The 25,206-nt window shown below is 47.6% G+C and overlaps 1 protein-coding gene across 3 annotated transcripts in view; it reads right to left on the minus strand.

The window, feature by feature from the left end:
* Window positions 1-25,206, minus strand: part of FOCAD (focadhesin) — a 426,882-nt gene that overhangs the window by 292,096 nt on the left and 109,580 nt on the right. For all 3 annotated transcript variants that reach the window (XM_077249466.1, XM_077249485.1, XM_077249475.1), the window contains 4 exons: window positions 15,894-16,101; window positions 10,982-11,188; window positions 10,803-10,890; window positions 2,516-2,718 (listed from right to left, as the gene is read on the minus strand). In XM_077249466.1, the coding sequence (XP_077105581.1) occupies window positions 2,516-2,718; window positions 10,803-10,890; window positions 10,982-11,188; window positions 15,894-16,101 (706 nt within the window). The remainder of the gene's footprint in view (window positions 1-2,515; window positions 2,719-10,802; window positions 10,891-10,981; window positions 11,189-15,893; window positions 16,102-25,206) is intronic.

Raw genomic sequence — 25,206 nt, forward strand, 5'->3', positions numbered from 1 at the left:
AAGAAAATGGTACAATAACAGACTTGCCAAGAGAGGGCAGTCCACCAAAACTCTCAGCCCAGGCAGAGTACCCAAGCAGAGACTGGAGTATGTGTCCATACAATCACAATAGTAGTACACTCCATAGAGGTGGTCTTTATGGAAGAGTGGGTAGAAAAAAGCTTTTACTTATGCACAAAAATTGTAAGGCTCCTTTTGAGTTTGATGAGACCAAAATTGAACATTTTGGCTACCAAGGTAAACGCTATGTTTGCAGCAAATTCAACACAGCTCATCACTCCAAAGTGCCATAAGAGCAGAATCCCCCCTCAAGTGACCCTATTTTGAAAAATTACACCCCTCTGGGAATGTATCTACAGGTGTAGTGATGATTTTGACTCCATGGGTGTCTTCCCGAAATAAACAGCAATAGATATTGCTGAGTGAAAACTGGAAATCTGCCGTTGAAGTGCCCAATACATTGTAGTGCCCAGCTGTTGCTTCTGAAGACATGCACCCTGTAAATTAAGCAGGCCCTGTTTACTACAGAGATGCCAAACATACAAATGTTAGTTTGATTTAGGCACACTGGAGGCTTAGAATGGATGGTGACATTTGAGTCGCTGGATTTTTTTTTTTGTTTTGGTGGGTTTGGGTCAAGGTGCCATTTAGCTTTCCAGAGCTTTTGTGTTAACAGTAACATTGAAAGCTCCCTATATTTCCGTTAAACGATGATGGATCTGAGTGGGAACTGAGTTGACGCTTTTCCTTTTACATAACATTTTGGATTACATTTATCCTTCACTCTACGCTGAGCACTTACATCGAGGTTTCCATTTAAATTGCTGAATGACGTGATTCAGCAATTTATGCTCGCCTAAAAAGACAGACACAGCCGGATCACAGGCCAGATGATGTACAGTGTGACTCCATCTGCCTCATTATAGGGAATCTTCCGCTGAAGATTCCATCTGAATCATGTATTTCAGAGATTTACACGAAAAGCCTGGTGTAAGAGCACAGCAAAAGATAAATGTGCACCGAGCCTTACTGCGATCTTTGGAAGGTAGAATGAACAAATCAACAGCACGTGAAGAATTGGTTTTATTTTTTACACCGTTTCTAGTGAAGTATAAGTGATTAGACTGCTTTATTTTTCAGATCGGTGAAGTTACAGCGATACCAGATTTACGTCTTGTTTTTATGTTCTGCAGCTTTTACACAATAAAAATCATTCTATGAAAAAAGAATTGCATCGCTATATTACGGGAGCTTTAACTTTTATTTCCCCGCTGATGGAGCTGTATGGCGGCTTGTTTTTTGCAAGACAAGATGATGTTTTCAGCGATACCATTTTTATTTACATTCGACTATTTATTTAACTTTTTGTCTTTTTTTTATGATGAAAAAAAACAGTTTTTGAGTTTTCTTTTATTTTAAAGTGTTCACTCAAGGGGTTAACTAGTGAAACAGATTTATAGATCGAGTGGTTCCAGACGTTGTGATGCTTATTTTTGTTTGTTTACATTAAATATATGTATTTATGGGTATATTTTTTTGTTTCTTTATTTTGTGATTATTTTTAAATATTTTTACAAAATTTTAAAACTTTATTTTTAACTTTTTTACCTTGTCCCTCAATGGACATCAACTTTCATTGCCCTGATTGCTGACCTAATACTCTGTAATGCTTTTGCATTGTAGGTAATTAGATCAGTGTCTAGTACACAGGCAGGAGGCAGTGTCAGCTCCTGCTCTGTGCAGGACCTGTGCAGGACCTTGGCCGGAGGGCCATCTGTTGCTCCGGGGTCTCCATGGAGACCATCGTTACAACGTGATCGCAATCGCATTGTGCCTATAACATCAGAGAGGAAGCTGCCTCCCTCTGCTATGCCAATCGATGTAGGGGTCAATATTGACCAGTATCAGAAGGGTTAAACGTCTGTGATAGGGACTAGCACTGATCATGGGCATTTCTGCAGGAAGTCAGCTATAAAATACATGATGATCGCAACCGCAAGTAAACCAATGCGATTGTCCCCCTGTACATATATGGCAGTTTGCTGGAACGCACCTCACGCGGTGGATGTCGTGAAAGAGGTCAAATATATTTTTGTAGTTTTATAGCTTCTTGGGTTTTTTTCTAGCACACTCGCTGTAAGAGTCCAATACTAGACCTGAACATACCACCTGAATACAGTGGCCTGATTCTTGAGCTCGCTTTTGGGGTGTAAACCTACCTAGCCTTTCTCGTCACGTGCTTTTCAGTAAAAGCCTGGAGAGGAGAGGTGTATTTTTTTTTTATCTTTGAAAAAAGGACACATTTTTAATTTCCCATATCTGTTTTACTAGCCCAATTTAGTAACTGAACAGGCCACAACAATACTGCTTGCTTTTGCCGCATTTACCTTTCCATGACTGTATCTACATGACAACTTGGCTTTTTAAAGTACCGTATATCATTTTTGCCAAGAAAAGGGGAGAAAACCTAACTATCAGGCATGCTGGGACTGAAACTAGGCTTTGTCTACATTACCACTTTTTCGTTCTCTTTGTTGTCTGTATCTTGTATTTTCTCCAAAATGGTTAGTGCCAATTGCTGTAATGACAGTCCTTTATCCTTCTCGCTGAAAGAGTCTACCAAGGCTGCTGACGATAACACATGTAATAATGGCATGAGCAACACTTGAGCAATGGCTGGAGCTTTACTTTCATCTGGTAACATCAAAATCTTAAGTGCTGTGAATAAAAAAAATAAAATGTGAACTCAGCATCTTTCCTCGAACTGAATGAAAATAACTCTTTTTGGCAGCACTAACAGTAAACAGGTGCTCCTAATGCAGATATTCATAGAATATGGTCAGGATATGGCATCAATGTCCAAGCAGTTTGATCTCTACTAATACCTTGAACATAATGGTACTTGGACAGGAGGGAGTGAGGGGCCGAGATGCCAGACAGACAGGAGGCAGCCCACAGGACACAGAGGCCGCAGCCCACAGGACACAGAGGCCGCAGCCCACAGGACACAGAGGCCGCAGCCCACAGGACACAGAGGCCTCAGCCCACAGGACACAGAGGCCGCAGCCCACAGGACAGAGGCCGCAGCCCACAGAGACCCCAGCCCACAGGACACAGAGGCCCCAGGCCACAGGACACAGAGACCCCAGCCCACAGAGGCGCCAGCCCACAGGACACAGAGGCCTCAGCCCACAGGACACAGAGGCCGCAGCCCACAGGACACAGAGACCCCAGCCCACAGGACACAGAGGCCCCAGGCCACAGAGACCCCAGCCCACAGAGGCCCCAGCCCACAGGACACAGAGGCCCCAGCCCACAGGACACAGAGGCCCCAGGCACAGGACACAGAGGCCCCAGCCCACAGGACACAGAGGCCCCAGCCCACAGGACACAGAGGCCCCAGCCCACAGGACACAGAGGCCCCAGCCTACAGGACACAGAGGCCGCAGCCCACAGGACACAGAGGCCGCAGCCCACAGGACACAGAGGCCCCAGCCCACAGGACACAGAGGCCCCAGCCCACAGGACACAGAGGCCGCAGCCCACAGGACACAGAGGCCGCAGCCCACAGGACACAGAGGCCGCAGCCCACAGGACACAGAGGCCGCAGCCCACAGGACACAGAGGCCGCAGCCCACAGGACACAGAGGCCGCAGCCCACAGGACACAGAGGCCGCAGCCCACAGAGACCCCAGCCCACAGGACACAGAGGCCCACAGGACACAGAGGCCCCAGCCCACAGGACACAGAGGCCCCAGCCCACAGGACACAGAGGCCCCAGCCCACAGGACACAGAGGCCGCAGCCCACAGGACACAGAGGCCGCAGCCCACAGGACACAGAGGCCGCAGCCCACAGAGACCCCAGCCCACAGGACACAGAGGCCCCAGGCCACAGGACACAGAGACCCCAGACCACAGAGGCCCCAGCCCACAGGACACAGAGGCCCCAGCCCACAGGACACAGAGGCCCCAGCCCACAGGACACAGAGGCCCCAGCCCACAGGACACAGAGGCACCAGCCCACAGGACACAGAGGCACCAGCCCACAGGACACAGAGGCCCCAGCCTACAGGACACAGAGGCCGCAGCCCACAGGACACAGAGGCCGCAGCCCACAGGACACAGAGGCCCCAGCCCACAGAGACCGTACCCACAGGACACAGAGGACGCAGCCCACAGGACACAGAGACCGCAGCCCACAGGACACAGAGGCCCCAGCCCACAGGACAGAGGCCCCAGCCCACAGGACACAGAGGCCGCAGCCCACAGGACACAGAGGCCGCAGCCCACAGGACACAGAGGCCGCAGCCCACAGAGACCCCAGCCCACAGGACACAGAGGCCCCAGGCCACAGGACACAGAGACCCCAGCCCACAGAGGCCCCAGCCCACAGGACACAGAGGCCCCAGCCCACAGGACACAGAGGCCCCAGGCACAGGACACAGAGGCCCCAGCCCACAGGACACAGAGGCCTCAGCCCACAGGACACAGAGGCCCCAGCCCACAGGACACAGAGGCCCCAGCCCACAGGACACAGAGGCCCCAGCCTACGGGACAGAGGCCGCAGCCCACAGGACACAGAGGCCCCAGCCCACAGGACACAGAGGCCCCAGCCTACAGGACACAGAGGCCCCAGCCTACAGGACACAGAGGCCGCAGCCTACAGGACACAGAGGCCGCAGCCCACAGGACACAGAGGCCGCAGCCCACAGGACACAGAGGCCGCAGCCCACAGGACACAGAGGCCCCAGCCCACAGAGACCGTACCCACAGGACACAGAGGACGCAGCCCACAGGACACAGAGACCGCAGCCCACAGGACACAGAGGCCCCAGACCACAGAGGCCCCAGCCCACAGGACACAGAGGCCCCAGCCCACAGAGGTCCCAGCCCACAGGACAGAGGCCGCAGCCCACAGGACACAGAGGCCGCAGCCCACAGGACACAGAGGCCGCAGCCCACAGAGACCGTAACCACAGGACACAGAGGCAGCAGCCCACAGGACAGAGACCGCAGCCCACAGGACACAGAGGCCCCAGCCCACAGGACACAGAGGCCCCAGCCCACAGGACACAGAGGCCCCAGCCCACAGAGGCCCCAGCCCACAGGACACAGAGGCTGCAGCCCACAGAGGCCCCAGCCCACAGGACACAGGCCCCAGCCCACAGGACACAGAGGCTGCAGCCCACAGGACACAGAGGCTGCAGCCCACAGGACACAGAGGCTGCAGCCCACAGGACAGAGGCCCCAGGCCCCAGCCCACAGGACACAGAGGCCCCAGCCCACAGGACACAGAGGCCACAGCCCACAGAGGCCGCAGCCCACAGGACACAGAGGTCCCGGCCCACAGGACACAGAGACCGTAGCCCACAGGACACAGAGGCCCCAGCCCACAGGACACAGAGGCTGCAGCCCACAGAGGCCCCAGCCCACAGGACACAGAAGCCCCAGCCCACAGGACACAGAGGCTGCAGCCCACAGAGACCTACCTCTGATTGCTGTCTCATCTGCTGCTATAGACTCTAATGGTATACACTTCATCTGCTTTCTGTCTGCTGTCTGTCATCTGCCACTCTACCATCTAGCAACATATTTTAGTGTGCCTGCTTAATGATTGGTATATTTCATTTGTTGCATTGTACGATTTACTCACTGTTTGATGTATATCCATTACTGTGGCCACTCTAGATACTATCAGGTGAAGGTGTTATAGCATATTGCCAGCCACAATGTGTTTGATCATTTAACCACCCCCTGGTGTGCTGGCACCAGCTGCCAAATTATCCCCACCCTGGTCCCACAATCCATCTCTCCTGACCCAGCAGTCTGGACTATAAATTAAGAACCATCCTTAGGGGTGCACGCAAGTGGGGGTGCATGCAAGCGTCCCAGAAGGAAAGCATCACGAAGATAAGCGTCGTGATACAGCAGTTATTCCATGGCAGTTAGTCAGGGCAGGAGGCAGGTAACCCACACTCTGCTCTCCCTTCTATCAAAATGCTTTATTCCTATCCTCCTATGTTCCCTTGCAATACACTTTCACCGCCCAATCCCCCCTCCACCACGACTTATATACATCAGCTCCTCTCTCCTTCCCTCTCCCATGTACAGCTCCCATGCACTTCTCACCTTCCTGGAAAACCTCAGCCCATCTTGCCCAAACACACCGCACAAAAAAAACTTCATACACTTCCAAAAACTACTTGCTTTTTATCTTCTTACTCCTACTGATTTTGGAGGACATCTCCCCCAACCCCGGTCCCCCATCCCCCAACTTCAACCGCTACCCTACCTCATATCAAAACCATACTAACCTTATTAATATTACTTGCACTCCCTCACCTCTTTCAATTGTGCCCTTTGGAATCCACGGTCTGTATGTAACAAGCTTCCTTTCCTGCACAACTACTTTGTGAACAACTTTCTGAATCTGTTTGCCCTCACTGAAACCTGGATCCAGGACTCTGACACGATCTCCCCCGCTGCCATTTCTCATGGTGGCTTACAATTCTCCCATTCCCCGGGACCCACAAACAGACCTGGTGGTGGAGACGGCATACTCCTGTCCCCACAATGCACGTTCCAGATTATACCCCCAGTTCCACCACTCTCATTCCCTTCTTTTGAGGTCCACACCATCAGGCTCTTTCGTCCCCTCTCCCTCAAGAGTAGCGGTCATATACCGGCCCCCAGGCTCAACCACCCACTTCCTGGACCACTTAGCCTGGCTGCCGCACTTCATGTCCTCAGAACTTCCAACCCTTATCTTGGGAGACTTCAACATCCCCATTAACAGCCCCACTTCCACATCGGCATCCCAGATTCTATCACTAACCACTTCTCTAGGCCTCTCACAGCTCTCAACCTCTGAAACACACAAAGACGGTAATACCCTGGACCTGGTCTTTGTCCGGCTCTGTTCAATCTCCTACCGAAATAACTCACCGCTTCCCCTCTCTGACCACAACATTCTATCCTTCACACTCAAAATTCCTCCCCCACCCCAGCACTCTCCTACCTACAACACATTCAGAAATCTACATGCCATTAACCCTCATACACTTTCAGACTCCCTACACTCATCATTGTCCCCAATCTCTTCTTTTTCATGTCCTGATCTGGCTGTACATCACTACAATCACACTCTTAGAAGCACCCTTGAACAAGTAGCTCCCCTCACTCTCAGAACCTCCAAACACAGAGTGAAATAGCCCTGGCTCACATAGCAAACCCCATTTCTCCAGCGATGATTTAGGAGTGCTGAACGCTTATGGAGGAAAACACGCACACCAGAAGACTTCACACACTTCAAATTTATGTTAAGAACCTATAACTCTGCCCTTCACCTCGCCAAACAGACCTACTACACCACCCTGATCTCCTCACTATCCAGCAACCTCAAGAAACTTTTTAACACCTTTCACTCCCTCCTCAGGCCAAAAGCACAAGCCCATATGACAGACATTTGTGCTGATGACCTGGCCTCCCACTTTATAGAGAAAATAGACAATATCCGTCAGGAAATCCGCTCCCAGACACCAAGTGCAATGACTCCCATCCCTCCCTGCATCTCCCCTGGCTCACTCTCCACATTCGATCCCATCACAGAAGAAGAAGTCTCCAAGCTCCTCTCCTCTTCTCGTCCGACTACATGCACTACCGACCCCATTCCTTCACACCTCCTCCAGTCTCTCTCTTCAGTTGTCACAACTCACCTAACCACAATCTTTAATCTCTCCCTCTCCTCTGGCATTTTCCCCTCCTCCTTCAAACACTCTATAATTACTCCATTACAAAAAAAAACCTCCCTCGACCCATCCTGCACAAACAACTACAGACCGGTCTCCAATCTCCCCTTCATCTTTAAACTCTTGGAGCGCCTGATCTACTCCCGCCTTACCCGTTACCTCTCCACTCATTCCCTCCTAGACCCTTCACAGTCCAGTTTCCGCCCCTACATTCGACAGAAACTGCACTCATCAAGGTGACCAATGACCTTCTGACAGCAAAATGTAATGGGGACCACTCTCTGCTCATTCTTCTCGACCTTTCTGCAGCTTTTGACACTGTTGACCACCCTCTCCTACTCTCTAGGCTCCAGTCACTAGGCATTAAGGACACTGCTCTCTCCTGGTTCTCCTCCTATCTTTCTGACCGCTCCTTCAGTGTTCTGTTCTCTGGTTCCACTTCATCTCCTCTTCCTCTCACTGTCGGGGTACCCCAGGGCTCAGTCCTTGGCCCCCTTCTCTTCTCCCTCTACACAGCCCCAATTGGACAGACCATCAGCAGACTTGGCTTTCAGTACCATCTTTATGCTGATGACACACAACTATACACGTCATCCCCTGATTTTACCCCAGCTGTACTACAGAACGCCACTGACTGTCCGCAGTCTCCAACATCATGTCCGCTCTCTATCTGAAACTCAACCTCTCCAAAACTGAACTTCTTCTCCCGCCTTCTACTAACCTCCCTAAATCTGACATTTCCCTCTCCGTGAATAGCACCATAATAACACCCCGGCAGCAGGCGCGCTGTCTGGGTGTTTTGTTTGACTCCGATCTCTCCTTCACATCCCATATACAATCTCTTGCCCGCTCGTGCCGCTTACACCTAAAGAACATCTCTAGAATCCGCCCTTTTCTTACCATGGAGACAACAAAAACCCTCACTGTTGCCCTGATCCACTCCCGCCTGGACTACTGCAATGCTCTATTAATTGGCCTCCCCCTTACTCGACATTCCCCTCTCCAGTCCATCCTTAATGCAGCAGCCAGGGTTGTCCATCTGGCTAATCGTTACTCAGATGCATCCGCTCTTCGCCAGTCATTACACTGGCTGCCCATTCATTACAGGATACAATTCAAAGTTCTTGTTCTCACCCACAAAGCTCTCCACAGTGCGGCACCCCCATACATCTCCTCCCTCATATCGGTCTATCGGCCTAACCGACCGCTGCGCTCTGCAAATGACTTTCGACTAACCTCGGCATTAATCCGTACCTCCCACTCCCAACTCCAAGACTTCTCCCGTGGTGCGCCAATCCTCTGGAATGCTCTACCCCAAGATATTAGGACCATCCACAACTTGCATAGTTTTAGGCGCTCCCTCAAAACACATTTGTTCAGAGCTGCCTACCACATTAAGTAATCAAAGTCATTTTATGTTTGTGTGTGTGTGTGTGTGTGTGTAGCCCTTTCACTATCTCCATCTATCCCCCACCCCCTGAAGATGGCTGGACCATCATAGTAAATACATCATTGTAAATACACACCTGTACTTTGTATCTCTCCCACCTCATTGTAGATTGTAAGCTCTCACGAGCAGAGTCATCTTATTTTGCTTTATTATTGTATCGCTAACATTGTTACCTATGATTGTTGTTTGAAACTGTTAAACTGTAAAGCGCTGCGGAATATGTTGGCGCTATATAAATAAAGATTATTATTATTATTGTTATTATTATTAAGGACACAGAGGCCCCAGCCCACAGAGACCGTAGCCCACAGGACACAGAGGCCCCAGCCCACAGAGGCCCCAGCCCACAGGACACAGAGGCCGCAGCCCACAGGACAGAGGCCCCAGCCCACAGAGGCCCCAGCCCACAGAACACAGAGGCCCCAGCCCACAGAGGCTGCAGCCCACAGGGCACAGAGGCAGCAGCCCACAGGACACAGAGGCCGCAGCCCACAGGACACAGAGGCCGCAGCCCACAGGACACAGAGGCCGCAGCCCACACGACAGAGGCCGCAGCCCACACGACACAGAGGCCGCAGCCCACAGGACACAGAGGCCTCAGCCCACAGGACACAGAGGCCCCAGCCCACAGGACACAGAGGCCGCAGCCCACAGGACACAGAGGCCGCAGCCCACAGGACACAGAGGCCGCAGCCCACAGAGACAGCAGCCCAAAGGACACAGAGGCCACAGCCCACAGAGGCTGCAGCCCACAGGACACAGGGGCCCCAGCCCACAGAGGCCCCAGCCCACAGAGGCCCCAGCCCACAGAGGCCGCAGCCCACAGAGGCCGCAGCCCACAGGACACAGAGGCCCCAGCCCACAGAGGCCCCTGCCCACAGAGGCCCCTGCCCACAGAGGCCTCAGCCCACAAAGGCCTCAGCCCACAGAGGCCTCAGCCCACAGAGACCGTAGCCCACAGGACTAGAGGCCTCATCCCACAGAGGCCCCAGCCCACAGAGACCGCAGCTCACAGCACAGAGGCCTCAGCCCACAGGACAGAGGCCGCAGGCTACAGAGGCCTCAGCCCACAGGACACAGAGGCCTCAGCCCACAGGACACAAAGGCCCCAGCCCACAGAGGCCCCAGCCCACAGAACAGAGAGGCCGCAGCCCACAGAACAGAGTTTAGAGTGCAGTTTCCAGTTCCGACAGCACACAGTCAATCAGCAAAGGGGAGGGCAAATTGGTGCATTGAAAGTTTTGGCCATGCCAAGGGTTCCCTTAGCACTAACATTTGCAAATGGATTAAAAATCATTATCTGTATAATAAAAGCTAAGAAAACTAAAACAACATTAATGGTTTTTATAAGGGCTAAGTCCCCTATATGATTAAATGATTAGTTTAAACTGAGCTTTGGGGGTGACAGATTCCTTTAAAAGTTAAAGGCCTTTCACAATGTACTTTCAAATGTGAAAAATAAACATTAACTTCTATTCTGATATGACTACTTGCAGTTACAAATCCAAATCTATGAGTGGCATTCTTGTGAGATTCTGATCATGAAATGTATTAATTTCTGTATACAGTGAATTAATTTTGGACTGCTTAGCTTCAAACTTACCTAAATGTAGAATTTGATCATGATGGTTGCATGGAGAGTTCAGCAGAAGCAAGCTCAGTCCAGTTAAAATCTGCTCTCTAGGAATACTCTGAAGATCATCAAAAAAAGAAAAATAATAACCGTAATGAACAAATGAAAATGTGTTCTTTTTATTATTGCGTGTCCATTCTGTCACTTACTTCTTTCTGAAGGTCTAAACTTTTTTCCACAATGTGCAAGAGTGTGGAACAGTCCCCAGTGATTTTTAAGCTGTACTCACAAGCACACAAGGCCTGTAGCGACAATAGACGAACCTCGTTCCTCCAAACATCTGGATGGTCACAAAACTTTACACACAAATCCTTCATGTACATAGTAACTTCCGTCACTTGTGCACAATCTGTGAGCTGTAAGAGAAGAAACCGGAAAACAGATAAAGAAATGAGGTTCAAAATACATCAAATTCGGCACTAGTTGCTTAAATAGTAGCTCGGGTCCTACTAAAGCTAAATCTAAAAAGTATAAACGCCTGCTTAATGTTTAACAGTAGGAATTCTCTGGTCCAGCATTTAGGGGCAAAGAACTTGTAGGAAATCTTTTTTGTTACCCCTTTGCCAGTGGGTATAGATTAACTACCGTATATCAAAAAGTGTCACTATGCATATAGAACACCTCCTCCAATAAGGTGACATGCATATGAATCCTTTCCGGTTTGTTCACAGCTGAATGCTAGCTTATTGCTGTTGTACAAAGGTGACCACAAATATAAAAAAAATAAGAAATATTTTCAAATTGTTTGCAGTTGAAAAATGAGGTTACAAGAAACAGCACATACAAAAGTTAGTAATAGCCATGTGCAGAACCATCGTGGACCCTAAAAAGTAATTTCAGTTTTGAAAACAGAAGGTAAGTAAGCTAAGAGAATAATGCCCGAATCACTGCTTAAAATGACATCTGCAATGGTGTCAAGTGCGATTTCATGTCAGCAGATGTGATCTGTCAGGGCATCACAGACAAATGTCATCAAGTAGCAAAAATTTATCCTAACAACTGCACAGGCTCCTCTTCCCTTCTTGCTCTTATATCTGTGAGCTTCATTGTCCAGGGCTCTCCTACATCTGGCCTCCAGGGTTCAGTTCCCACATTGGGTGTCTATGTAACTTCTCTACTATAGACGATAGGCTTTCAAACCATTAAGTTACGTGTGTGCTGGCAAGTTTGATTGCTGAGCGTACAGTGTTTCCCACGCCATGGATCTGCATATATATTATATATACTGTACATGTTTTCCCTCTCCTCTTCCCCGTTTTTTTTAGTTATCTTTAAGTTAATTTGTAGTTGATAGTAAATGTGAGTATGCTTTTTTTATTTTGAAAAATGTGCTGAAAATAATTTAAAAAATAATATAATTATATATAATGTTACGTTATTAATGTAAGGGTATGTGCGAACATTGAGTATTTGCTTGCAGAAATTTCTGCATGGTATCTGCATCTCTTGGCAGCAAAAACGTGCGTCTTGCTGCGTTTCTGCAGCGGTTTTGTACAGCAATGAAGGCTTTTTTAAGCTAAAGATATTTAAAAAAAAAATGTTTTGTGATGTAATTTCTTGGTTCAACACCTTCTAATTCATTCTGATGCAGTGGTATCAGGGTAATATGATTAGGGCTTGATGCCAGCAGCTGTTGATGACACCAAGCACTAGGTTTAGTAATGAAAGGAGTCAGCCAGACACGCTCATTACTAAACCAGTAAGTAAAGAGTTAAATACACACACATACATTGCCACCAGCCTATGTAGGAGCGTTAACAGATTGAACCTATATAGGCTGTAACCAAACAGCAACTGTTAATTTTTACAAAAAACAATTGTGTGGGCTCCTGCGTAATTTTCATAACCAGCGGATGGAAAGTCGACGGCTGAGGGCTGATGTTAATTTTCTGAAATGGAGTCAATAGTCAGAAAGTTTTCCAGGTTATAAATTTCCACTCACAGCTGTTTGCTTAGCCTTTACTGGCTAGGTTCCATGGGGACCCCAGAAAAAAAATTGATGTAGGGTCCCCCTATAAAGTCTAACCAGCAAAGGCTATGCAGACAGCTGTGGGTTGATATTAATAGCCTAGGAAGGGCCCATGGATACTGCTCCCCCCCCCCCCCGAGACTATAAGCTCTCAGCCACCCCAGAAATAGCACATCTATATTATGCGCCAATTTTGACACTTAGCCTCGCTATTCCCCTTGCCCTGGGGCGGTGGCAAGTGGGGTGATAGTTAGGGGGGGTTGTTGTTGCCTTTGTATAGTCAGATGACATCAAGCCCAGGGGTTAGTAATTACTAACCCCATAGTGATATTATAAAAAAAAAAAAAAAAAAACACACACACACCCAGAATAAAGTCCTTTATTTGAAATAATGACACACACTCTTTTATTGAATTTAAATTAAACCATACATCATTGCCCAATCCACTGAAGCCAATGTCTCCTATAACAAAAATAAAATAATAAACAACAATATTCCTGTCCGCCTAGAAGATAATTGTCTATAATGTCTCAAGATGATCCTGACGACTTTGAGAACAGTCACTGATGTGACTGCCCTTGAGGTCAGCCGGCTACACACTGACAGGAGCATGGAATCACTCCTGCAGCATGTAGTGCTCAGCTGTGATGAGAGAGTTCACCGGAGTTCATCAGCTGATGAGCCCCGGTGATCTCGCTTAGGGTACCACTGCTGTGTGAGAAAGTTTTCACACTACAGTAGTGCCGTAAGTGAGATCACCGGAGCTCATCAGCTGATGAACTCATGTGACCTCTCTCACGGCAGCTCAGCGAAACACTGCGAGAGTGATGACGCTCCTATCAGTGTATCGCCAGCAGCCGGTTAGAGCAGTCACATCTCCCGATGTAACTGTTCTACAAATGAGATTGCTGTGGGACACTGACTTACGTGGACTACGGCAGACAGGTGAGTATATGGTTGTTTATTTATGACTGTTTAGAGGAGACAAGGGCATCGCGGATTTTGTGTTAGGTGAGTATTATGAGTGTTTTATTTTTATTTTATTTTAATATGTATTTAATTATTTTAAATGTGGCATTTTTATTTTATTTATTTATTTTTTTAATACAGGCAGCGGCTGAGGAGAGACTACTTCTCACATCAGCGGCGTCTGCTATCATTGTCATCAATGACAGCAGATGTAGCCTGATGAGAATAGTAGTCTGATCTGCTAACCTGCGGTAAACTTTTTACCACAGGTCACAGTTACAGCTGTGGAGTCACGCTGACATGTGACAGTGTGATCCTGCAGAGCTCTGACGGCGGTAACGGTCTTATCGGCGAAAATGTTACCACCGATCAGAACTGCCTCACAGGTGTTTCAAATGCTGTCACACAGATGACAGCATGGGAAACACAATAGGAAGTTAATAAAATGCAATCAAAAACTCAGCAAATATGCAGCAAATCCGCTAACATTTTTGGAACTGTTTTTGCTGTGGATTTGTCAGACTCCATTGAAGTCACTGGGTGAAAAACGCTAAAAACCACACAAAAATTGGCATGCTGCAGAAAAAAAAACGCACTGCAAATACTCGAAGGAAAATTACTGATCATGTGCACAGCACTTCAGGATTCTTATTGAATTAGCTGGCATACGGCGTCCACAGTTTTTTTGGCTAATTTCCGAGTGGATAAAACGTACCAAAAATGCACAGTGTGCACACAGCCTACGAGTTCCTTAGTAAACAGTGTTTGGGGGGAAAAAACAGATGTGACTGGAGAAAATGGATGTGATTTTTGGATTCAGCACACCAAAATTCACATTATATTTTAGTCACCAAAATTGACGTAGGGCAGTGTTATTATAGAAGGGCATTTATAATACTCAGATTTTGACCAAAGCCATCTCTAATTTGTAATTAACGAGATCTATAGTCGTAAAAAAAAAAAAAAAAACATGTAAAATGTAATTAATGTTAATAAGTCGAGTTACTGGTTTTTTAATATTTTCAATGCAAAATTTGCTCTTGTTAAGGGTGAATGTTTATTATATTGACTCTATAATGGAGAATCACTGTAACGTGACACAAAATATTAGCACGGTTGAATCTTTACAGCTTTTCTTAGGCAAATAAAAACATCTGTAAATTGTAGACCATTTCTGTTCCAGAATCTAATATTCACATCATCTCAGTGTATCAATAAGAAGAATCCTGAAGAATAATATACCATTTACACATTTAACCTTGGCCAAAAAAAAACAGCCAAACCTGGAAGGAATCAGGACCAACACTGCAATGAACATACCCCAAAGCTGGTTCTATTTATCGTGATCTGAGTGCTCCAGCTCTTACACGGCACAGATGACATTTTCCATGAAACAGTTGCTTTGTCTAGAGCTGTACACGTTGGCACCGGAATACAACAGTCAAGGAGATGTTTGGCAATGACAACGAGCAGGCCAATATGCTCCATGGTAAGATCACCCGCCTTCCAAGTTGGACTGCTCAGCATGGGACCAGCTGCTCTGCTGGGAAATCTGGAATGGATACTATGCAGTCTTTAACACCCCCTTCATCTCAATAAACGTTAACTCTTGCATATTCGCAGACCATAATACAAAAGAAAACAGCACCATTTACACTTAATCTGCAGGCAGTGGTGCTTTAAGCCTAACTTGTCAAAATCAGCATACAAGGTTGAAACTTAAGATGCCTTCATGCTTCCCATGCTGAATAATGGCAGATAACAAGAGATCTGTGTTAACAAGCTGAAGAAAGATCGTGCTCAAGATGAAGTCACACCAGATATGTTACTTGTATGTTATCGATTACTACTGCCTTCATGTTAAAAAAAAAAAACACAGGGATGAAGATTGAATTACATAAAGGCTGTAAAGAAACCATACTGTTATGTTTCTCATAAAAAGAGAAAAGAATCCCCAAAAATGTTTGGATGCTGAGGTCCTCACCCCTTGTTTGATGTACCGGTAGTTTGAAAGCAATGTCTAACAATGACTCATGTACCCCAAGTTACAGACAGTGGAGCGTGATCATAAAGCTAACCCCTTGGGTTCCCATCTACTTCCAGAAAGCAAATATCCACTTACTTGCATAAAGCTTATTAAATCAAATAACAGGCGAACGACTTGTTCTTCTGCAGCCGATGGGCTCTCAGCTTTACAGGGACTGGGATCTGGATGAAGTAGAGCTTTCCTTATGCCCATTCGGAGAGCACAAAACTCTTGCAGCTGTGAAGGCTCACAAAATAAGTATCTTAGAAAAGGTGTCAGAGTGTTAATCGTAGATGGTTCATTCCTACAAGAATACAGAAAACAATTACATTAAATTTAACCTAAAAGTGAGGTCTAATAATAAAAAGTTCATTAACATCACATCTAGATCTACATTTAAGGACATTTGCACTTTTAGGGGTAGCCTCCATTTTGGAAGTCATCCCCTGTCCTGAGGATCAAGGGTAACTTCTTGATTGCAGGTGCTCCAACTGCTGATGTTCTTAGTGATCCCGAGAACTTGGGCTCTTAAGTGTCCCGTGTGATGAAGAGTCCCGTGTGATGAAGAGTCCCGTGTGATAAAGTGTCCCGTGTGATAAAGTGTCCCGTGTGATAAAGTGCCCCGTGTGATAAAGTGTCCCGTGTGATAAAGTGTCCCGTGTGATAAAGTGTCCCGTGTGATAAAGTGTCCCGTGTGATAAAGTGTCCCGTGTGATAAAGTGTCCCGTGTGATAAAGTGTCCCGTGTGATAAAGTGTCCCGTGTGATAAAGTGTCCCGTGTGATAAAGTGTCCCGTGTGATAAAGTGTCCCGTGTGATAAAGTGTCCCGTGTGATAAAGTGTCCCGTGTGATGAAGTTTCAAAAAACTGACCGTCACATCCAAACAGAGATCAAATGTGAACAGGTGCTGAACCTAGAGTCACCAACTCGTACAGTCAAACAAACAAGGTAGCACACTGTAGCGCCAAAACATGCAAACATGAAAGTTAAACTGCATTACTGCACTAGAAATATGAAAAAATAAGAGCATTTAGCTCATAAATTGGCCAATTTACGTGTACCTGGTAGCCACTTTACGGCATCTCTCGTATACCAGGTCCTACGCTTTCCCTGCTGAGAACAAACGTCTCCATCAGAATGGGTAACTGTGAAACCTCTTCTTAGACTAAATTTCTCTCTCTCTGTGGAGGGGTAATGGACCTGCTGCGATTAAAACACCTGTGGCTAAGAAGCGGAGTGCTCGGTCAGAAGGCTAGTAAATACAAATTTAAAAAAACTGACCGTCACATCCAAACATAGATCAAGTGTGAACAGGTGCTAAATCTAGAGTCACCAACTCATACACAGTCAAACAAACAAGGCAGCACACTGTAGCACCAAAACATGCAAACATGAAAGTTAGGACCTGGTATACGGGAGATGCCGTAAAGTGGCTACCAGGTACACGTAAATTGGCCAATTTATGCGCTAAACGCTCTCATTTTTTCATATTTCTAGTGCAGTAATGCAGTTTAACTTTCATGATTCATGTTTGCATGTTTTGGCGCTACAGTGTGCTGCCTTGTTTGTTTGACTGTGTGATGAAGAGTCCCGTATGATGAAGAGTCCCGTGTGATGAAGAGTCCCGTGTGATGAAGAGTCCCGTGTGATGAAGAGTCCCGTGTGATGAAGAGTCCCGTGTGATGAAGAGTCCCGTGTGATGCAGTGGTGGTAGATAATGTGCAATGTCACTCCATTAATTCTTCAGGGATTGCCATAGACAGGATGAGAGCAGCACTCGGCCATTTCCAACAGTGCCAATAAGAATGAATGAAGCGGCAGTGCACATGATTGACCACTGCTTCATTTACATGGGGCTCTTCAGAGCCATGGTTCTCAGGATCAGAGTGGTTCCAATAGTCTGACCCCAGCAATCAGTTAAGATACCCCTTATTCACGGATATGGTCTAACTTCCAAACTTGAGAATGCCCCTTTAAAGACATAGCTGAAAGTATCCATGAATTCTACTGTATGGATCACCTAGTATTCTAAATAACCATTTGTAACTTATCTTGGTCCAACAGCTGTTGGATTTTCAGCTATGTTTATGCAAACTTACAGTTCTTCCTTTGTTCTCTCTCTTTTGCTGCTACTGTAGGTCTGTATATGAGCAGTTCTGGTGTTATATAGTCATCCTTCAAGCTACAAATTTAATATTTTTCTGGGGTGACCATTGCAACTTCACTCCATAACATTATGGAAAACTAGTAAATCTCAAATGATGCTTATATGTGCTACAGATCAGCACTGTCTGTGGGATATTTATGTACATAAAATATTGATGTAATAACTTCATTCTTCCTTTCAGAAAACTATGGGTTATAAGTTATGGCACTTATAATAAAAAAGTTACCGTACCTACCCTCCTCAAGTCCAACACTGGCTCTCCTCCACTGTCCCGGTCCGTTTGTCTGCAGAGCTGATGTCACATAATCAGCACTGCAGCCAATCATTGAGCTCAGTAGCACTTGCTATTTACACAGGCAAACTACTTTTCTAACCGATTAGCTGCAACAGTCTCAACACTCTGTCAGCGCCGCAGACAAACAACAGAGACCAGGGCAGTGGAGAAGAAAGACAGTGATGGACCTGGAAAGAATAAGTAGTAATGTGTTCTATAACTATCGCAGATTAGCCCATAATTTCATGAATGGGGACAACACCTTTACTATACATGGATTATCAGGAGTGTCCCTTTTAATAATTGGCATATATTAAGAGAATCTTGGGCATGCGATTCCATATGTAAATGAAGTCTCTTTTTAGTCCTTTAGTTTAAAAAAAAAATTAAATCTATTTTTAAATCATAGCCCAGTGAAAATGTACTAATTATGTCAAAACGGTCTGACATCCAGTCACAATGGGACAATCAGCAGAACAGCAGGGGACAGCTGGGGCACGATAAGATTAAGAACCCTCTGTGTAATCGATTAGTGTGAGGTCTTACTGGCTGCACAGAGAAAGGGGGTCTCACCATCACCCCAACCCAGTGGTGCCTCTGTAATGAGAGCATGAGGTGTCAAGGGTGTGACCGCCCTACAATTACTATAGGCCTATTAGATCTGGCCTAAGCCAGGGCCTAAGAGGCAGTAAAGGCTGGCTGTCATGGTAAGGCCAAGTTCAAATGACAATATTTCTGGTCTGAGAACTGTCCGTGAAAAAACGGACAGCACTCAGACCAATATTATTTAACTAGATGGTGGCCCAATTCTAACGTATCGGGTATTCTAGAATATGCATGTCCACGTAGTATATTGGCCAGCCACGTAGTATATTGGCCAGCCACGTAGTATATTGGCCAGCCACGTAGTATATTGCACAGCCCACGTAATATATTGCCCAGTGACGTAGTATATTGCCCAGCCACATAGTATATTGCCGAGTAACGTAGTGTATTGCCCAGTGACGTAGTATACAGCACAGAGCCACGTAGTATATTGCACAGCGACGTAGTATACAGCACAGAGCCACGTAGTATATTGCCCAGCCACGTAGCATATTGGCCAGTCACGTAGTATATTTCCCAGCTACGTAGTATATTGCCCAGCCACGTAGTATATTGCCCAACCACGTAGTATATTGCACAGCAACGTAGTATACAGCACAGAGCCACGTAGTATATTGCCCAGTTACGTAGTATATTGCCCAGTGACGTAGTATACAGCACAGAGCCACGTAGTATTTTGCACAGCGATGTAGTATACAACACAGAGCCACGTAGTATATTGCCCAGCCACGTAGTATATTGGCCAGTCACGTACTATATTGCCCAGCTATGTATGTCACAGGTTAAAAAATAAAAAAATAAACATATACTCGCCTTCCAGGGCCCCTTGTAGTCCTGTCGCCTACTTCTCGCACAGGCGCGCAGGACCTGTGATGACATCGCGGTCACATGACCGTGTCGCGGTCACATGACCGTGTCGCGGTCACATGACCGTGTCGCGGTCACATGACCGTGTCGCGGTCACATGACCGTGTCGCGGTCACATGACCGTGACGTCACGGCAGGTCCTTCTCCCGCAGGCGCGCAGGACCTGTGATGATGTCGCAGTCACATGACCGTGACGTCATGGCAGGTCCTTCTTGCAGACCATCCTTGCCACTGGAACCTGCCGCTTGCATGGAGCGGTCACCGGAGCGTCGCGAGGAGCGGGAAAGGTGAGTATATAATGATTTTTTATATTTTTTTAATTATTTTTAACATCAGATGTTTTTACTATTGACGCTGCATAGGCAGCATCAATAGTAAAAACTTGGTCACACAGGGTTAATAGCGGCGGTAACAGAGTGAGTTACACGCGGCATAACGCGGTCCGTTACCGCCGGCATTAACCCTGTGTGAGCGGTGACTGGAGGGGAGTGTTACACCTCGCAATACTTACCTGTCCGGCCGGCGCGCTCCCGACGATCCTCCTCGCTCCTCTTCCTCTGCTTTCCCCGGTGTTCGTCCCTTCGGCGGTCCGCGCATGCGCAGACGTGCTTCTCTCACCGCCGGGGTTTCTGGGAGGTCGTGACCCGCTGGCCCCGCTTCAATATGGCGGCGCCCGTCGGGTATTTCTTTCCTGCATCTGACCGGGTAAGACGCCTTTGCGTCTATTGCGTTCACTGGTTAATACCAGCATCTCCTTAGGTTCCTAGGCTCCGTGCGTCTCTTGCTTTGTTTCCAGGTTGTCCCTGCTGTGCCTACCAGTCCCGTGTTCCTGACGTGCCTTCCATTCCCGTGTTCCTGACGTGCCTTCCAGTCCCGTGTTCCTGACGTGCCTTCCAGTCCCATGTTCCTGCTGTGCCTTCTAGTTCCGTGTTCCTGCTGTGCCTTCTAGTTCCGTGTTCCTGACGTGCCTTCCAGTCCCGTGTTCCTGACGTGCCTTCCAGTCCCGTGTTCCTGACGTGCCTTCCAGTTCCGTGTTCCTGACGTGCCTTCCAGTCCCGTGTTCCTGACGTGCCTTCCAGTTCCGTGTTCCTGACGTGCCTTCCAGTCCCCTGTTCCCGCTGTGCCTTCCAGTCCTGTGTTCTCGCTGTGCCTTCCAGTCCCGTGTTCCTGACCTGCCTTCCAGTCCCGTGTTCCTGACGTGCCTTCTCGTTCTGTGTTCCTGTCATACCTGCCGGTCCTTAATTCCTGCTGTGCCTGCTACTTCCGAGTCTCCCTTGTCTTCGTCCACGTCTGCCCTCATCTTCCCGGTCAGTACAATGTCTCTTACTACCTCTATCTGTCCGGCGCCTCCGCCATTCTAGCCTCTTCAGTTGCACCTTCTTCCCTCCATCCTCTGATTCCTCTGTTATATCTTCAGTCGTCCCTTTGGCTCCGGCAGTTGCGGCTTCACCCTCCTTGGGCCTGTCCCTAACGCTCCCTGTACAGGGGGTGGCACCATCTGGTTCACTCGCCCTCGGGGGCTCTGAAGTCGTGGCCCAGAGGGTCCACTACCTAGTCCTAACAGTACGCAAAGGCCATGGATCCCGCTGGCGCTGCGGCTGCTCAGAAAGAGCTTGTTTATCTACGGGAGAACCAGACTCGGATGATGTCCTTTATGAAGTCTATGGACTCCCGTCTCTCTGTTCTTCAGTCCTCCGATCTGGGGAATGCCTCCCAGCTGGCCAGTTTGCAACAAGAGCTGGCACAGCAGCGTGACGCTCAGTCCCATATTCTGGGGTATATGGCATCAGTTGATAGTCGCCTCCAATCTCTTCATTCTGCCGCATCCGGGCCTTCACCAGCTCTAGCTCCCCATCCCACTCCTCGTTTAGCCAAACCTCCTCGCTTTAATGGAGATCCCAAACTATGTTGGGGATTTCTCAATTAGTGCCGTCTTCATTTTGAGCTCCTCCCCACGCAGTATCCCACGGATCGGGCCAAGGTAGGTTTTATCATTTCTCATCTGGAGGGAGATGCCTTGACATGGGTTAATCCTCTTTGGGAGCGGGATGATCCAGTGGTTCTTCAGCTCACTCCATTTCTGGAGACTTTTCGTCGGGTTTTTGATGAACCGGGTCGCTTGGCCTCAACCACTGAGGCATTGTTTAATTTACTCCAGGAGTCGTTAACTGTTGGACAATACGCTATCCAGTTTCGGACCTTATCTTCTGACCTAGGCTGGAATAATGAGGCGTTAGTAGGGGCCTTCTGGCGAGAGCTTTCTAGAAGTGTGAAAGATGAATTAGCTGGTCGTGATACTCCAACTAATTTGGAAGATCTAATTGCCTTAGCAACACGAATAGATCTTCGCTTTCAAGAACGAGCTCGGGAGAGAAAATTTCCTCTTTCTACTATATCTTCCCGTGGACCTCCCAGTCCACGGCCCAGGGTCTCTACTTCTGTTTCCGTTCCAGAGCCTATGCAAGTTGGTCGTGTTAAACTCTCCGAACAACGTCGCAAGGAGAGGCGCTCCCAGGGTCTCTGTTTTTACTGCGGAAGTTCCTCACATCTCCTCCGTGCCTGCCCAGACCGTCCGGAAAACTCCTTTACCTAGGTCAGGTAAGAGAGCCCTCCCTAGGTGCATGTGAAACCTCTCAACCCCTCACTCTGCCCGTTTTGTTACATGTTCTTGGCAAACGTTTTTCTCTTGAGGCTTATTTGGACTCCGGTGCTGCCGGAAATTTTATTAGGCTGGAGGAAGTAATTAAATTCTCAGTTCCCATAAGGTCTTTAGAGAATCCTCTTCTTCTCGCTTCTGTTGACGGAAGACCCTTGCAAGAAACCATAACTCAAGTTACGCACTTGGTAGAGCTTCAGGAAGGGGCTCTTCATAGGGAGAGAATCTCGTTCTTTGTTTTAGCCAACATTTCTCATCCTATTCTCCTCGGCCTTCCGTGGCTGCGACTCCATGAACCTTTTTTAGATTGGCATAAAGGCAACATTCTTCCTTGGGGAGATTCCTGTCGGTCTCGTTGTCTGCTGCCGGTTCGTCCTGTGGGTGCTCCCTGTCCCTCTCCCATTCCCTCCGGGTTGCCTTCGGCTTTTTCTTCTTTTTCGGATGCTTTTGATAAAAAGGAGGCAGAGTCTCTTCCTTCGCATCGACCCTACGACTGTCCTATAGATCTCGTTCCTGGTACCACGCCTCCTAGAGGTAGAATCTATCCCCTCTCGCCTGCAGAGACTCAAGCTATGTCGGACTATATTCAAGAGAATCTCGCTAGAGGTTTTATTCGGAAATCTTCTTCCCCAGCTGGAGCAGGTTTTTTTTTCGTGAAGAAGGATGGTACTCTTCGCCCGTGTATTGATTACAGGGGTTTAAATAACATCACTGTGAAGAACAAATACCCCTTACCTCTAATCTCTGAACTTTTCGACCGTCTGAGAGGAGCACAAATCTTCACCAAGCTTGATCTTCGGGGAGCCTACAACTTGGTTCGCATCCGTGCAGGAGACGAATGGAAGACCGCATTCAACACTCGGGACGGGCACTATGAGTATTTGGTAATGCCTTTTGGGCTCTGTAATGCGCCCGCAGTGTTCCAAGAATTTGTCAATGACACTTTTCGAGACTATCTCTATACCAGTGTTGTGGTCTATTTGGATGACATCCTCGTCTTCTCTCCAGACCTATCCACCCATCGACGGGACGTCCGCCGAGTCTTACTCCATCTAAGAGAGAATCATCTTTTCGCTAAGATTGAAAAGTGCATCTTTGAACAGTCTTTCCTGGGGTATATCGTGTCCGAGGATGGTCTGAAGATGGATCCTGAAAAGGTGTCTGCCGATCTGAATAGGCCCCGGCCATCTGGAGTAAAGGCTATTCAGCGTTTTCTTGGCTTTGCCAATTACTACAGGCAATTTATTCCTCACTTCTCCTCTCTGTCTAAGCCAATCTCCGCCTTGGTTCGCAAGGGGTTCGATCCTAATCTTTGGTCACCGGAGGCTGAGACAGCCTTTCAAACTCTGAAGCAAGAATTTGCTTCTGCATCAGTGCTTCATCGACCGGATACCAATAGGCCATTCATTCTTGAAGTGGATGCGTCCTCTATCGGAGCCGGAGCTGTACTGCTACAGAGGTCTAACTCGGGTCGATTAGTCTCCTGTGGTTTCTTCTCCAAGACATTTTCTTCTCCAGAACGTAATTATTCCATCGGTGACAAGGAATTGCTTGCCATCAAATTGGCCCTGGAGGAGTGGCGGTACCGTCTTGAAGGGGCTATTCATCCTTTAGTTGTTTTTATGGACCACAAAAATCTAGCCTATGTCCAGTCAGCTCAAAGGCTGAATCCTCGACAAGCCAGATGGTCCTTGTTCTTCGGACGTTTCGATTTCAAATTACATTTTCAACCTGGAGATAAGAACATCAGAGCTGACGCCTTGTCACGGTCTTTTCAACCGTCAGATGTGGAGGAGAAATGTTGTGAATTTGCTTTTTGCTCCCTCTAGTGGTTACTAGTTTTTTGACTCTGGTTTTTCTGTCATTCCTTTTATCCGCACCTGGGTCGTTAGTTAGGGGTGTTGCTATATAAGCTCCCTGGACCTTCAGTTCAATGCCTGGCAACGTAGTTATCAGAGCTAATCTGCTGTGCTCTTGTCTACTGATCCTGGTTCCAGTTATATCAGCTAAGTCTGCCTTTTGCTTTTTGCTATTTGTTTTGGTTTTGTATTTTTGTCCAGCTTGTTCCATATCTACATCCTGACCTTTGCTGGAAGCTCTAGGGGGCTGGTGTTCTCCCCCCGGACCGTTAGACGGTTCGGGGGTTCTTGAATTTCCAGTGTGGATTTTGATAGGGTTTTTGTTGACCATATAAGTTACCTTTCTTTATTCTGCTATCAGTAAGCGGGCCTCTCTGTGCTAAACCTGGTTCATTTCTGTGTTTGTCATTTCCTCTTACCTCACCGTCATTATTTGTGGGGGGCTTCTATCCAGCTTTGGGGTCCCCTTCTCTGGAGGCAAGAAAGGTCTTTGTTTTCCTCTACTAGGGGTAGCTAGATTCTCCGGCTGGCGCGTGTCATCTAGAATCAACGTAGGAATGATCCCCGGCTACTTCTAGTGTTGGCGTTAGGAGTAGATATATGGTCAACCCAGTTACCACTGCCCTATGAGCTGGGTTTTTGTATTCTGCAGACTTCCACGTTCCTCTGAGACCCTCGCCATTGGGGTCATAACAGAGAAACCTACGCACATTCTTGATCCAGCCAAGATTGTTTCTTTGGCTCCTCTAGATGTGATCACGCCGCCTCCGGGTAAGACCCTTGTATCTAATCGTGACAAGTTAAAGGTCTTACGTTGGGTCATTCCTCTCAGTTCGCTGGACATGTTGGAGGTAAGAAGACTCTCTGATTTCTCGTCATTATTGGTGGCCTTCTCTTCGACACAACCTAAACAACACAAGGATCCCTAAAATATAACTTTTATTAAACAACAGTAAAAAATCTCTTTTCATAACCAATCA

Source organism: Ranitomeya variabilis, chromosome 1 (genome assembly GCF_051348905.1).
Source record: "Ranitomeya variabilis isolate aRanVar5 chromosome 1, aRanVar5.hap1, whole genome shotgun sequence".
In the NCBI taxonomy this organism is placed as follows: Eukaryota; Metazoa; Chordata; class Amphibia; order Anura; family Dendrobatidae; genus Ranitomeya; species Ranitomeya variabilis.